The sequence below is a fragment of the Eulemur rufifrons genome, chromosome 5 (genome assembly GCF_041146395.1).
Source record: "Eulemur rufifrons isolate Redbay chromosome 5, OSU_ERuf_1, whole genome shotgun sequence".
Taxonomy (NCBI): Eukaryota; Metazoa; Chordata; class Mammalia; order Primates; family Lemuridae; genus Eulemur; species Eulemur rufifrons.
In genome coordinates, this window is record NC_090987.1 from 42,404,182 (window position 1) to 42,421,159 (window position 16,978).

At 34.1% G+C, this 16,978-nt stretch overlaps 1 protein-coding gene across 1 annotated transcript in view; it reads left to right on the forward strand.

Annotated features, from left to right (window-relative positions):
• The window catches only part of ROCK1 (Rho associated coiled-coil containing protein kinase 1), a 140,303-nt gene that overhangs the window by 91,145 nt on the left and 32,180 nt on the right, over window positions 1–16,978 (forward strand). The window contains exons 14-18 of the mRNA XM_069468526.1: window positions 3,171–3,306; window positions 4,498–4,589; window positions 4,696–4,942; window positions 14,589–14,695; window positions 15,890–16,040. Of these exons, the coding sequence (XP_069324627.1) occupies window positions 3,171–3,306; window positions 4,498–4,589; window positions 4,696–4,942; window positions 14,589–14,695; window positions 15,890–16,040 (733 nt within the window). The remainder of the gene's footprint in view (window positions 1–3,170; window positions 3,307–4,497; window positions 4,590–4,695; window positions 4,943–14,588; window positions 14,696–15,889; window positions 16,041–16,978) is intronic.

The window sequence follows — 16,978 nt, forward strand, 5'->3', positions numbered from 1 at the left end:
AGTGAATGCTTTTCTATCACAAAAGAAAGATGTCCACTCTCACCACTATTCTTCAACCAGCACTAGAAGTTGTAGCCAAGACAATAAGGCAAGAGAAGGTAATAAAAAGCATACAGATCAGAAGAAATAAAACTGTCCAGATACTTTGTTCAGATGACATGATGGTTTAAGTAGAAAAATCGTATAACTGCAGTAATCAAGACTGCATGATCCTGACTGAAGGATAGACATATAGATAAATGGAACAGAATAGAAAACACAGAAATAGCTCCATACAATTACAGTCAGTTTATTTTTGACAGAGGTGCAAAAGTAATTCAGTAGAGGAAGGATAGTCCTTCCAACAAATGGTACTGGAGCAATTACATATCTTTTAGACAAAATATGAACCTCAATATAAGTCTCACGCCTTAAGCCAAAATTAAAATGGTTCATAGATTAAAATGTAAATATGAAAGTATAAAACTTTTAGAAAAAATAGAGGAAAATCTTTGGGACCTACAGCTTGGTAAAGAGTTCTTAGACATGACACCATGAAATGAAGGAAAATTGAATAAATTTGACTTAATCAGAATTAACCACAGTTGCTCTGTGAAAGACCCTGTTAAGAGGAAGAAATGACAAGCTATGGGGGTGGGGGAATTTGCAAACTATGCATCTCACAAAGGACTCTTATGTAGAATACTTACAGAACTCTCAAGGCTCAACAGTAAATAATCCAGTTTGAAAATTCACAAAAGACATGAATGTGCATAGATTTCACCAAAAGAATATGGATGGCAAGCATATGAAAACATTTATAGTATTAGCCATTTGGAAAATGCAGATTAGAACTACCATGAAATGTCACTCTGTAACCATTAGAACAAATAAAATTTAAAATTGTGTCAATACTCAAACTGTCAAAGATGTGGAAAAACTAGGTCAGTTGTACATTGCACATGGAAACATAAAATGGAGTAGACATTCTGGAAAACCATTTGGCCATTTTCTGAAAAACTAACCATGCAACCACCATGTTATTCAGCAATTACACTCTTCGGCCTTTACCCAGAAAAATGAAAACTTACATCCTCACAAAAACCTGTATACTACCATTCGTAGCAGCTTTATTTGTAACAGGCAAAAACTGAAAACAACCAAAATGTCCTACTATGGGTGAATGGTTGAACAAATTTTGCTCTATTTGTACCATGGAGTACTACTCAGCCACAAGAAGGAATGAACTATAGATACATACAACAGTTTGGATGGATTTTAAGGGCTTTATGCTGAATTTTAAGAATCCAATCTCAAAAAGTCATATTGGGCCATGGGTGGTAGCTCACTCCTGTAATTCCAGCACTTTGGGACATCAAGGCAGGAGGATCACTTGAGGCCAGTAGTTTGAGACCAGCCTGGGCAACATATTAATAGCAAGACCGCATCTCTACAAAAAAATAAAAGAATAAGAAAAATTAGCCAGGCATGGTAGAGCACAACTATAGTCCCAGCTACTCAGGAGGCTGAGGTAGGAGGATCCCTTGGACACAGAAGTTTCAGGCTGCAGTGAACTATGATTGCGCTGCTGTACTCCAGCCTGGGCAACAGAGTGAGACCCTGTCTCTATTTAAAAAAAAAAAAAAAAATCTATAGAAGAGTCCCCAGATCCAGAACAAACAAACAAACAAATGAGACAGTCAGTCAGTCATATTGTATGGTTCCATTTATATAACATTCTTAAAAAGACAAATTTTAGACATGGAGGACCATTGTTTGCCAGGAGTATGGGTGAGAGAACAGGGGTGAGTGGCTATAGGTAATGACTGGAAGGAGATCATTGTGGTGATGAAACAGTTCTGTATCTTGATTGCGGCGGTGCTTACATGAATCTACACAAGTGGTAAAATGACAACTATACACGCTTCATGCCAGTATCAATTTGTTGATTTTGTTAGTATACTATTATTATTAATACATATAATGTAACTATTGGAAACTGAATGGAAGGGTACATAGGACCTCTTTGTACTATCTTTGCAACTTTTTGTGAATGCACAATTATGTAAAAATTTTAAAATGAGCTAAAAGAATAAAATCTTAGGATTGGAAATACCTTGAATGATATATGTAAAATTTTTCTTTAAAGATGGAAGAGCACAGAAAAAGCATACTGTAAAAAAGGTTTTCCCAATGTAGAGTCTTAAAGATAAAAGTGAAGCATCAGAAACAAGATATGCTGGTGGTAGTAGCACAGAAACAGAAGATAAGATTTTTTTAAGTTCTGAAAATTTGGGTATTTTAACCCTCCTCTCCCTTGTGGTTTCTTTTTCTAAAATAAATATTTCCTTGATTACTTTTTAATTCACATTAGTGGGTAGATATTAATATATAGAACATCTTAGAAAAGATTAGCAAGTTGTTGAGACAGGGAGAGGATTGAGGGAGACAGAGGAACTGATAAATTCACTGCGCACTCAGTACCATTTGGTACCACTTGAGCTTTGCATCACTTAAATATGTAATAATTACCTGATCCTTTCATATTTTATACCTTAAATTTAGGATTGTTAATAAACCAAAATATTGGCAATATGATTGTCTTAAACTAGGAAAACAACTTTTAATTTGAAAAAGTAAGTTTCATAGGTTGTACTTTAAATTCATGGATTCAAAAGGCTCTGAAAATTCTACATAGCTAGTTCAAATAAGGAGATTCTGACTATCTCTTATAAGGCAAGCAACTTCTGTTATTAAAAAGTTGTTGGCTGGGCGCGGTGGCTCACGCCTGTCATCTCAGCACTTTGGGAGGCCAAAGCTTCCTTGAAGCCAGGAGTGGAGGCCTGGTCTCCACAAAAAATTTTTTTAAATTAGCTGTGCACTACTCAGGAGGCTGAGGTGGGAAGATCATTCAAGCACATGAGTTGGAGGTTGCAGTGAGCTATGACTGTGCCATTACACTCCAGCCTGGGTGACAGAGTGAGACCCCATCTCTTAAAAAAAAAAAAAAAAAGAAAGTTGTCATTATTAGAAGGTACTGTCTAGTTTTGCAAAAAAAATAAATAAATAAAATCCATCTTAGGTTTTTGTCTGGGTTTTTTTTGTTGTTGATTTTGTTTTTAAGAACTAAGTACTCCCTTAAATAAAAGACAAGAGTATTAATTGCAATGGTGTTAACATTATAATTTCAGGGAAATCAAAGAAGAAATCTAGAATCTACAGTGTCTCAAATAGAGAAGGAGAAAATGTTGCTGCAGCATAGAATTAATGAGTACCAAAGAAAAGCTGAACAGGAAAATGAGAAGAGGAGAAACGTAGAAAATGAAGGTAAATTGTTATTTCTTTTGAAAAATGCTGGTATTTCTAACACTATTCTTGAGTTCTTTATTATGAGGTTTTCTTAAAGTGTAGTGCCCATGATATATGTATGAAGCCACAATTCTAAGACACTTTATGAGCTAAATAACCCAGATCCCAAGTTAAATTTATAACATATTAAAGTCAGTAGTAAGTAATGTTTAACTAGAATAGTGCTTGTCGTCTTTGTTTGCATATTGGAATCTCCTGGGAAGCTTTAAAGAATACTCCACAAATACTAATTTAATTGGTCTAGATGGGTGGCCTGGGCATCAGTATTTTCTACAAGCCGCCTAGGCACTTCTAACAAGAAGGGACATTTGAGAACTACTAAGCTAGAGTTTCATGTGTTCTAATACCAATGTTAGAAATACATTTAAAATAGCTTTCTACACTCTTTGATCTAGTGATTTCATTTATAGGAGTTTATTTTACATATATACTTGCATATATACAAACTGATGTATACACAAGCCTGTTCATTGTAGCCTTGTTTAAAATGGCAAAAAGTATAAACAACATAAATGTAATTAATGATATAAATTTTGGTACATCTATGTGGTAGAATATTATGTGGCTTATAGAAGAATAAAGCATCTCCTTATGTACTGTTATAAAAGAATCTCTAAGAGTTATCTTTAAATGACAGAAACAAAATACAGATCATTTGTGTTTAAAACAAGAGTGATTGTTTATATATGCTTAAATTAAATATATATGTGAGGGAGTTAGTTAAGCAGGAGACACAGAAGGACCAGAAGACGAAATGAAGGGAGAAAGACTCATTCTCTACTATCTACAGTTTGGAACCTTTTAAATTATATATCATTATTAAAATATTGAACTATTCAAGTAATTCTATTAAAAAATCAATAATATTAAAACTAGCTTTACAATACAACACTAATAGATTTATATTAAAGGAAATAAAAGAATTTACAGTATTAACAGCAGTGAGAACAAATCTGTTTTTGCACTCCATATTATAAAATGAAGCTCTATTTTTTTATGAATTTAAAATATAGGTACTTCCAAGATGGGATTTGGCTGCGGGAGTGGACCTAATGTGGCTGACTTTAATGACCTAATATATATCACCAAATGTCACTTTTTAAAAGGAATTTATGTTTCCCCTAACAAAAATATTATTTCATTTTCTAGTTTCTACATTAAAGGATCAATTGGAAGACTTAAAGAAAGTAAGTCAGAATTCACAGCTTGCTAATGAGAAGCTGGCACAATTACAAAAGCAGGTAAGATTTCCAAAGGAGGTTCCTTTTTTAAAAATTATGGTTAATTAAAACAAGTTTGGTTCTACCTTGGTCAGAAACCTATTGTCTTGCTTTCTTTTTTAAATAGCTAGAAGAAGCCAATGACTTACTTAGGACAGAATCGGACACAGCAGTAAGATTAAGGAAGAGTCACACAGAGATGAGCAAGTCAATTAGTCAGCTAGAGTCCCTGAACAGAGAATTGCAGGAGAGAAATAGAATTTTAGAGAATTCCAAGTCACAAACGGACAAGGATTATTACCAGCTGCAAGCTATATTAGAAGCTGAACGAAGAGACAGGGGTCATGATTCTGAGATGATTGGAGACCTTCAAGGTAATGTTTTTTCTTATTGTGGTAAAATGTACATTACTTGAAATTCACTGTTGTAACCATTTTTAAGTGTATAGTTCAGTGGCGTTACATACATTCACACTGTTGTGCAACCATACCAGTATCCGTATATAGAACTTTGTCATCATCCCAAACTGAAACTCTGTACCTATTTAAACAATAACTTCATTCTCCCCTCCCCCTGGTCCTGGATAACCACCATTGTACTTCCTCTATGAACTTAATGCTCTGGGTTCCTCATGTAAGTGAAATCATACAATGTTTGTCCTTTTGTGTCTGACTTGCTTCACTTAGCATAATGTCTTCAAGGTTCATCCATGTTGTTGTAGCATATGTCAGAATTTTCTTCCTTTTTAAGGCTCAATATTTCATTGTATGTGTATGCCACATTTTGTTTATCCACTCATCTGTCAATGGAAAGTAATTTTTCTAATTTATTTTTTAATTATGGTTAAAAAAACCCAAATAACATAAAATTTACCATCTTAATTATTTTTAAGTATAAGTTAATACATTTTTGATCACATTGCCTTCATAAATGACTTTGATGAAACCAGAAATGGTTAGCATTCTTTCTCTTTCAGGATAATGCCTACATTTGTAGCACATTGTAATTCTTCACTCTCACAGGCATCCCTGTGAGGTAGGTAATGTGGATATTCTTTCAGTTTTACAGCTAAATTAACTGAAAACTTAATTTAAAAGCTTGCCTAATTCATAAAGGTCTTACTCAAAGTGTGAGACTAATCCAGGCAAAGAGGATTATCACTATTAAAACCTAGGAATTCCTCATGCATTGTTGGGAGAAATAGAAGCTCGGTTGCAGAAATAGAATCCCATTACAAATTAAAAATTAGGTATTTGGGAAGGTTAGAACTAGAGATATTGACAGTCTTTGTGAATCTAAAAGGTAGAAGATTGAGTATAACAGTGAATAAAGGAGCAATTTTCAAATGATAATAAAATTTAGTTTGTTTTCAAAAAGATGCCTGGCTTTACCCACTTCTCACATATTTTTCTATTTTCTGTTTCTATTAGCAGCAGCATCCATACTACCTAATCAAAATAGATATGCATGGAAGTTGCCAGATATCTCAGGAAAAATTGGGCGGGGGTGGGTGGGGGAGTCCATTTTAACCTTAGTCACAGATGGGAACATAGTTTGGGCCCCATGAGGCTTGATGATTAGCTGTAATTCTGTGGAGAGAGGTCAGGGTCAGTTTTTGTGACTAAGGAAACAGAAATTAGGATCTCCTGTTGGTTCTTAGCTGAGGAGTGTTGCACAATCTTATTTCTCAGGGACCAGGCTTAAAATAGATCTTAGTATAACCAAGAAAGTAACCTCTGTATATGAAGTAGGAAAGCCTCATACTTGATTTCTTTAAATTGTTTTTCTAAGCCTGTTTAAATAGCTCATTAGCTGTGTAAAAGTCTTTTTATCTTCCTTCTCTATCTGTAGACCAAGGAGATTAGATTACTTCTGTAAATCTTTCCAATTCTAAAATTCTTTTAAATTTGTGATCTTCTGTGTATGATTAAGGTTTAAACTGCTTGCTTTCAAGACAGAGACCATCGACCATGTACTTATCAACAATGGTTCTTAGCTGAATCTATTTTTAGATATCAGTGAAAGTTAAGGAAAATTTATAGCATGGTTTCTTATTAATCAGTTGATCCTTTTTCAATGCTTCCTTTAGTTTTGAACTTAAATGTAAATCAAAGCTTATGTGCACTAAAATAATGCAAACAACTTATGTGAGCTTCAACATACATATAAAGGCATGTTATGGTAAAAAAAGAATTATAATTTTTACATTAATCTTTTCTGGTCTTTAAGAACTTTCAGGTCCCTTGAGTATAAATTTCTTTTAGTTTGGGATGCTGGGCTTCTGGCAGAGTCATGACTGTTACTCCCTAATTGAATATCCTGTGTGTACACTAGTGGACAGAAGCTTCTTCATATGTATAAGAAATGACTTCCCAAACATAATCGAATAGTAGTAAATATTTTAGGCCACATATAATCTCTGTTGCATAGTCTTTTACTTTTTATAACCCTTTAAAATGAAAATAACCATTCTTAGCTTTAGGTCTGTGTAGAAACAGGCTGTAGGCCTGAAGTTTGCCAACACCCAGACTAGTGTATCAATAAGGCTGCAATTACAGAGAAAGCTTCCAAAAGTTCAGGCCATAGAGGCTTAACAAAAATGATCAAAATGTCATGGAGGAATGAAAATTTTAACTGAAGTCATAGGCTTTTCATCTAGAAAGTTTATCTGTGATTCTTCAGATTGAAATGCAAAAGGACAAATTTTATAATTTAACCATTTTTAAAAGTCTTTTTTAAAAAACTATTTATTGTTTTTTTGGTTTTCTTTAAGATTTTATTTTGGAAAATTTCAGACGTATACCAAGGTAGAATATAGGTTGAGTATCCGTGATCCAAAATGTTTGGGACTAGAAGCATTTCACATTTTAAATTTTGGAATATTTGTATTATATATACTTATTAGTTGAGTATCTCAAATCTGAAGTGCTCCAATGAGCATTTCCTCTTGAGTGTCACATCAGTGCTCAAAAAGTTTCAGATTTTGGAGCATTTGAGATTTTAGATTTTTGGATTAAGAATGTTCAACCCATACTACAATGACTCCTATGTATCCAGCTTCAAAAATCTTAATCTGATGATAGCTAGTCCTGTTTTATTTTGTATTCCCTCCTCCCCTCCCCAGTCCTCTGATATTGAGTTATTTTGAAGCAAATCTCAGGCATCACAGCAATAATTTGTAAATATTTTGGTATCTCTTAAAGGTAAGGACTCTTTTTAACATAATCACAGTATCATTATTAAAGATGGAAAAAAGTTGACAATTATTTAATATTGTAAAATCTCTAGTCAGTGCTGATTCCTCTAGTAGTCTCATAATTTATTGTTTTTATTGCATTTATTTTGCTTGAATTAGAATCCAAAATATGCAAGTTGTGTTGCGTTAGTATGTTCCTTAAGTTTCTCTTAATCTATATATTCCTCTTCCCTTTTTTGTTCTTTGTAATTTGTTGTTATGTTTGTTTGTGATTGAAGAAACCAAGTGTTTTGCCCTTTGAATATTTCCCATTCTGAATTTTGCTGATTTCATCTGCTGATGTCATTTACCATGTTGCTCTGTCCTTTGTAGTACTTCAAACTGAAAGTTAGATCCAGAGGCTTGATCTGTTTCAGGTAGGACTTTTGCAAGAATACTTGTCAGTAGTAGTGTTTAGACACCAGCAGGCATAGAGAGTCTCGCTGTCTCTTTTTGTGATGTTAGCAGCCACTGATGATGGTTTTCTAGATCTTTTGCTTCTTTAGGAGTTTGCAGTGGTGATCATCTATTTTTATCATTACTCCTTCATTAGTTAACTAGACTGCTACCATGGAGAGAAACTTTTTCTCATCAATTATACGATTTCCTTGAGGTATAGGTTATAAAAGAAAGGTTGAATACTTAATTCTTTATCAATTTTCAGAACAGTGAGTTATTTACCCAGCATCTTCCAAAGGTGACCAGTGAATTTTTTAAATATATTTATGAACTCATGAATTTTAATATATTTAATATGTGTTAATTGCACTATTCTTATTGATGCTCACTTGAGGCTAGTGGGAAGCTATTCAAGTTTAGGCACTACCCTATTATAGTAGTCTTGGATGGCATCCTTGCTTTTTGGTATGCATAGGTTTTGCAGGATCATTTTTTATCCAATACCTGCAAACACCCATTTTCCAAGGAACCCCAGTTCCTTTTTGTGTATGACATTTAGGGACTAAAACGGTGCTATCAGTACTCACTACTATTGGGTCGGTCTATGTTTGTAGATCATTTTAGTGGACAGAGGTAGGAAATAATTATTTTTTGTCGTAATTACTAATTTTTTTTTATATTGTGATCAGAAACTATTACAAGATTTCTGCTTTTTGGATTTTTTAATGATTTTTTTTTCTGGCTTAGTTCATAATGCATTTTTATTTTGTTTTTACTGTTACATGGGCATTTGAAAATTGTGTAGATTTTTTTACTTAACATCTTTTTGGATGTTTGGAAGAAAAACAGTTGATCAATTTTCTAATGTAATTTTTTGTCTCTTTTAATGTGTCAAATTTTAAAACATGTGTTTTTAAAGTTCCCATTATGATTGTGTTTTTTTTTTTCCTCATAGCCCCTTTTATATTTCTACCAGCTTTTCCTTTCTATATTTTTTTTATTGAGGTGAAATTCATATAACGAAAAATTAACCATTTAAAAGTGTACAATACAGGCCAAGTGCAGTGGCTCATGGCTGTAATCCCAGCACTTTGGAAGGCCAAGGTGCGAGGATTGTTTGAGACTTGGAGTTTGAGACCATCCTGGGCAACAAAGCAAGATGTCATCTTTACAAAAATAAAAAACTTAGTTGGTGTGGTGGCACATGCCTGTAGTGCCAGCTACTTTGGAGGCCAGGGCAGGAGGATTGCTTAAGCCCCGGAGTTAAAGGCTACAATGAGCTATGATCGCACCATGCAACTTCAGCCTGGCTGACAGAGTGAGATCCTGTCTCAAAAAAAAAAAAAAAAAAAAAAAAAAAAAAAAAAACAGGATACAATTCAGTGGCATTTAGTACATTCAAAATGCTGTACAACTACCTCCTCTAGTCCCAGAACATTTTCACTACCACAAAAGAAAACCCTGTATCCGTTAAGCTGTTCCTTCCCATTTCCCCCTCTACCTAGTCCCTGGCAAACACCAGTCTCCTTTCTGTCTCTGAATTTATCTGTTCTGGATATTTCATATATAATGGCGTCTTACAATATGTGACCTTTTCTGTTAGGCTTCTTTCACTTAGCAGAATGTTTTTAAGGTTCATCCATATTGTAGCATGTATCAGTACTTCATTCATTTATGACTGAACAATATTCTTTTGAATGTAGATACTGCATATTGTTTAGCCATTTATCTATTGATGAATGTTTAGGCTGTTTCCACCTTTCAACTATTGCGAATAGCGCTGCTTGAACATTTGTGTACAAGTATTTGTTGGCATACCTGTTTTCAATTCTTTGGGGTATATATTTAGAAGTGGAATTTCTGGGTCATATGGTAATTCTATGTTTAACTTTTGAGAAACTTCCAAACTGTTTTCTGCAATGGTTTCACCATTTTACATTCCTACCGGCATTGCACAAGGATTCTGGTTTCTTCAGATCTCTGCTAACACTTGATATTTTCCTTTTCTTGGTTATAGCCCCTGTGGTGGGTATGTAGCGGTGTCTTACTGTGGTTTTAATTTTCATTTTCCTAATGACTAATGATGTTGAGTACTTGATAATCAGTTGTCCTGCCACCATTTGTTGAAGAGACTATTCTTCCTCTTTAAATAGTCTTGGCATCCTTGTTGAAAATCTGTTGACTTATAGATGTGTGGATTTATTTCTGGATTCAGTTTCAGTTCTGTTCCTTTGGTCTGTTTGCCAGTACATACCACATTGTTTTGATAACTATAGCTTTGTAGCAAATTTTGAAATCAGGCAGTTTGAGTCCTCCAACTTTGTTGTTCTTCTTCATTATTGTTGTAGCTATTCAAGGCTTTTTGCAGTTCCATATGAATTTGAGGATTGGATTTTCCATTTCTGCAAAAAAGATCTTTGGAATTTTGGTAGCAATTGCATTGAATCTGTAGATTGCTTTGGGTAGTATTGCCATCTTAACAATATTAAAGCTTCTAATCCATGAACACAGGATATACTTAGAGCTTTAAAATTTATTTCAGTAATATTTTGTAGTTTTCAGTATACAGGTCTTATACCTCCTTGGTTAAATTTCTTCCTAGATGATATTTTATTCTTTGGATGTTCTTGTATATGAAATTTTCTTAATTTTCTTTTCACATTGTTCATTGAGTATGATGTTGGTTGTGATATTTCATAAATACTCGGCTTTTCAGTATTTTCAATACAGTGTTTTTTGGTGTGTAAAGTTTTATGACCTGTGTATCTTTTTGGTGGATGAGAATTTGCATTGTAAGTGATTAAATGTATTTGATCTTGAGGTTTTTTTCTTTTTTTTTTTTTTTGAGACAGAGTCTCACTCTGTTGCCCGGGCTAGAGTGCCGTAGCATCAGCCTAGCTCGCAACAACCTCAAACTCCTGGACTCAAGCAATCCTACTGCCTCAGCCTCCCGGGTAGCTGGGACTATAGGCACACACCACTATGCCCAGCTAATTTTTTCTGTTTTTAGTCATTTGGCTAATTTCTTTCTATTTTTAGTAGAGACAGGGTCTTGCTCTTGCTCAGGCTGGTCTCGAACTCCTGAGCTCAAGTGATCCTCCCGCCTCGGCCTCCCAGAGTGCTAGGATTACAGGTGTGAGCCACCGCACCCGGCTGGTTTTTTTCTTAATATGCATTTTCTTGTTATATCTTGCCCATTAACTTATTTTTCATGTTTATATGTTGTTGTTGGGCCTCACATTTATGCTTTTTTGTAGATTTCTTATTTTATTTGGGTATTTTAACATATTTAGATTTTTTTTTTTTTCCTTTTGGAGACAGTATCTCTCTCTCTTGCCCAGGCTGGAGTGCCGTGGCATCATCATAGTTCACTGCAACCTCAAACTCTGGGCTCATGTGATTCTCCCACCTCAGCCTCCTGAGTAGCTAGGACTACAGTCATGCACCACCAGGCTTGGCTAATTTTTTTTTATTATTTGTAGAGACAAGGTCTTACTATTGCCCAGGCTGGTCTCAAACTCCTGGCTTCAAGCGATCCTCCAGCCTTGGCTTCCCAAAGTGCTAGGATTATAGGCGTGAGCCACTGTGCCTGGCCCATACGTAGATTTAAGTGAATTGTTTTTGGTTTTGGGGTTGTTTTTTTTTTTTTTTGTCTTTTTTTGCTGAAACTTAACATATATGCACATATTAAAATACAGCAAATCGAAAATATACATCTGGAGGAATTTTCACAGCATGAACACAACCACATTAATAAGAATCCAGATCATGAAACTGAACATTGCCAGCAACCCAGAAGTCCCCTGGGCTTCCTTTCAGTTACTAACCTTTTTCTCCCTCCTAAATATTCACTGTTCTGACTTCTTACACCATAAATTAGTTCTGCTTGTTTCTGAACTTTTTATAAATGGAATCATGCAATAAACACTCTTTTGTATCTGGCTTATTTCATTCAACATATTTGCAAGGGTCTTCTATATTGTTGTATATGGCAGTAGTTTGTTCTTTCTCCTTGCTTATAGTATTCCATTTACTGTATATAATCACTGCAATTTACTTACCAATCATTCTGTGGGAATAGAGATTCTGATTATTTCCATTTGGGGGCTATTTTGAATATTGCTGATATGAACTTTGTTATACATATTTTTTGTAATCCTACATGTGCTTCCTATTGGGTCTATACCCAGTACCCAGGAGTGGCAGGGTCATAGGGCATATATGTATTTACTTTTAGTAAATACTTCCAGGTATTTCAAGGTATAGCTGCACAAATTTACATTCACTAGCCATATGAGAGCTCTAGTTGCTCCACATCCTCATCAAAGATAATACTCATGCTTACTAAGTATTGTCAGTCTTAATGTAGCCAGTCTTGTGGTATGTAATAGTATTTCCTTGTGGATTAATATGCATTTCCCTGACATCTAAGATTGAGCAACTTTTTATGTGTTTGTTGGCTGCTTGTGATGTGCTCCTCAAGTCTTTTGTCCATTTTTTTATTGAGTTGTTTGCCTTTTTTATTATTGGTCCATATGAGATTTTTATGCTAATCCTAGATATTTCTCCTTTACATAATGATTGTACATACTTATGAGGTATAGTGTGATGTTTTTATACATGTATATAAGATGTAATGATCAAATTAGGAGAATCAGCATATCCATCACCTCAAACATTTACCATTTCTTTGTGGAGAGAACATTCAAAATCCTCTGTTTTGAAATATACAATATGTTACTAACTGTAGTCACCCTACCGTGTAGCGGAACCCTTTTCACTCTTTAATGCTGATTTGGATAAATGAGAGATCTTAATTTCCTATATTTGACATGGCCTGGTTTTTCTTGAATTGTTAGTTCTGTGTCTAGTGTGCCCTATTGAAATTTTGGACTAGATTACGAAGTTATTATCCTCTGTTAGCTTTTAGAAGCTTTGTTGTTTTAATCCACTTAGGTTATGATACCTCATGTTTTGGTTCTTATGTCTTCCGCTATGTTTTTCTATTTTTTTTCTGTACTAAACTTCTCTTTTTTCATGTATTGCACAGATAAGTTATGGTTTATTCCCAGTATATCTTTTTGGATATAGAGTGAATGAGGAAAATACACTTAATGTGTCTTTCATATGGTTGTTAGGAATCTGTAATGTATTCAACACGTATGTTTTTATTACCTTGTCTTCTTAGGAGTTGGTTTATACTAAGCTTCTTCTACATGAAAAATTCAAAGGTTAATCTGAATTTACTGTCTTTGTACAGATTTTCAAAACCTGTTACCATAAATACAGGAGGAACAATTTTTTAAATAGCACTTCAACATTTAAACATTTTGGCACATTTGCTTTATCTCTCTCCATACAAACACACACATACTTTTTATTTTTGGTCATTTGAAAGAAACTGGCAGGTGTTTCTTTCTCCTGCATGAACATATTCTAACACAAAAATAACATTATCGTGTGTAAATAAAATTATTTTATTCTCTAGATTTTAGAACTGGTCTAGCAGATAAGCATTATCAGGTGCCAAAGATGTAATATTCATTTGTTTATTAAACAACTGCTTTAGAAACACTAAAATATGGGAGGTTGGTAGAGTACATTTGAGACTGGGGCAAGTACAATAAGTTAAACTGTACTTTGAGTAGTACAGAATTTTTCGTGGTTTTTCAGTGTGCTTCCTCCAATTTTCTGTAAAATCGTAGGCCACTTTGGATCACAAAGTATGAAAATAGAGGCTTAAGTTTGAGCTAGACAACATAATTATTAATATATTCATTTAAGTTAGATTATACATGTATTGCATTTGTATGTTTGTTAATTATGCATTTAAAACCTACAAGGTTAATGCATGTTTTAATGAGGAGGCAGTTACTAAATATATCAGTTGCTGCCGTTGCATGGCATGAGCCTCAGGTTAAGTTAAAAGTGAGCTTTGTTAGAGACTTGAATTGCTAAAACTTAGTTTTCTATAAAAATGGAGTTTGGCTCCATTAAGTTTAAATGTAATTTTATTAAACACTTTGCAGAGTGTCTGGCACATACATGGCACTTAATAAATACCTTCCTTAATTGACTAAAGTGTCTCACCTTTAACATGGTAGGAAAGAGCACTCAATAAGGACTTGGATCTGGTTTGTAGCTCAAGCTGAGACTTTATCTCTTTGGCCACTTGTAAAATAAGAAACATGCAGTAGATGATATACAGTTAACATTAACATTTTTATTACTGTATATTGTGTTTATTATGTAAACTACCAAGAAAACACTTAATAAATTTTATCTTATCAGGAAATTTAACACATTTTTTAAAAACTAAATGGTCACACTAAACAAAAAGACTTCTTTCAGTGACTGTGGACTTGAACTTTTTTCTTGCTTGGTAGCTCGAATTACATCTTTGCAAGAGGAGGTGAAGCATCTCAAACATAATCTTGAAAGAGTGGAAGGAGAAAGAAAAGATGCTCAAGACATGCTTAATCATTCAGAAAAGGTAAATGATTTAACATGTACTAATTATGAGATAATATTTACTGAGTTACCAAAAATGACAAGGTGGTTTTATAAAATAGCATTCATTCTTAATGTTTATGTAGTTACACTTCTAAAAGTTTTTATGTTTGGTTGTTTGGTGTGTGGAGATATATGTGTGTCTTATTTAGGGTTTTGGTTTTGTGTTATTTTTGTTTGTTTTTACCCTAGAGAGCATTAGATGTTTGATGTTAACAGGTTGTCACAAATTGCTTTGGTTTTGGAAATACCTTTTCAAAAAGAATTTTCTCCCCATTTTCTTTGTACATGGGTAAGATGAAGGTGCTGATCCTTACTATAAGGTGTTATGGAAAAGGAAAACAAGGGATCAATATATAGTAGACCAGGTATACTTGTTCTATTTTGTTGGTAAGAGTTTGCAAAATAGAAAAGTGCATAAAGTGACTGACCTTTGCTTTTAGAATTTTCTTAACAATCAAAAATTTCATTGGTTATTCTCTGTTACATCCCTTACTGAGGAAAAGGACTGAACAGATAATATACAGATCTAACTCTCACTTTTTCAGTGCCTCCCTGAAATGTCAGCAGTTCACTAAAACCTCAGATAAATTATGAAAAAAGCCACCACTTATCTTGTCCTTTGGACATGTTTGGTGACAATTAAAATAGTTTGTCATGGCCTCGCTGGAGTAAACGTAGACATAGGATAAAAGAAGAAAGAGTAGAAGAGGTACCCAAACAGAAATGGAATATATTTTGACTTGTTCTCCCTCCCATCTCAGTGACTTGCCATGGGATGCTTTGTGGGTTTTTTTGGTTTTTTGTTTTTGTTTTTGTTTTTTTGGTCAAACTAAATGCAGATATAGATGCAAATGTTGATTAAAAATAGTTTAATATTTTTTAAAGTTGTGGCAAAAATAAAATAAACTGAAAAATTGTCCTATGCATTTCTGCCCTACCAGTGAACTGTCCTGAACATAACCACCGGTACAACCTTGCTCTGCCATCAGCCCCTGGTTAACGATTCAAATGAGAAGGGAAGGGGGTAAAGTTAAAGTGATAGTTTGCTTTGAGTTATATGTGTTAATTATGATTTTAAAAGTAGGACATTTATTTCTCATGGGTTATTACATGTAAGATTTAATAACATGCCTTTTGCACAGTTTATTACATAACTCTCATTCCCATTTCACAGGAAAAGAATAATATAGAGATAGATTTAAACTACAAACTTAAATCATTACAACAACGGTTAGAACAAGAGGTAAATGAGCACAAAGTAACCAAAGCTCGTTTAACTGACAAACATCAATCCATTGAAGAGGCAAAGTCTGTTGCAATGTGTGGTGAGTGTTGGATTTAATATTGTTTTACAAGATTGGTTTTAAATAATGACTACAAAAAATTTCTTTTTAATCAAAACTTCATTTTATAGGAGTACATAGAAATTATAATCTAAGAAAAAGATGCCCTTTTATTAATGCCTTCTATTGTTTTAAATCACAGTTTCACCTTCTAGTTCCCTTACTCTGCTACCCTTTATTCCCTATAAAAGTTTGTAGAATCTATTTTCTCCCAGTTTTTCAGCCCTTTCCTTGATTTTTCTCCCTGATCCATTCCAGACCTCACTGTTAATCATCCGCTTTCTTGCTTTGTACCCTCAATTTCTTCATTCCTTTGTATTTCTGCTGTATTACATCTCGAAACAGAGCCCTATTTCAGACCAACCAGCCACTTTCTTCACTTCACATAGATGGGTGCATTATTTCCAGCCTCAGTTGGGCTGTCAAATTTTTTATATGTCATCAGTTTCTTCTCCCAGGCTTTTATTTATCTTCTCAAGCTTCCTATGCCATTTCTTTATCTCTCCAGTTTTAGGTGAACTTTTTCACAAAGAAATAATAAAAACATAGGTGTGAACTCCTGAAAATCTAGTTCTTTTGTCAGTCTATCCTACTTCTTTACCCGTCTTTCCTGTCATCTTACAGGAGGGTGATCCTTTTCCTGTCGTAGGTAATATGTCCTAGCTGTGCTCAGAATCATTCTCTTATCTCACCCTAACTTACTTCTTTTTCGCTCTTTATCTGCAACCTTTTCTCCTCCACTGTCTTCTTTCTTGTTGGAAACATATACAGGTCTCATCCCTCTTAAAAACAAATAGACAAACCCTTCCAGCAACCTGTGATCCTTACTAATTACCACTGTTTTATTCCGGCCCTTTCAAATAGCCAAACTTCTAAAAAGAAAAAAGAAAAAAAAAGTCTTTCTTTTTTTCACCTTCTAC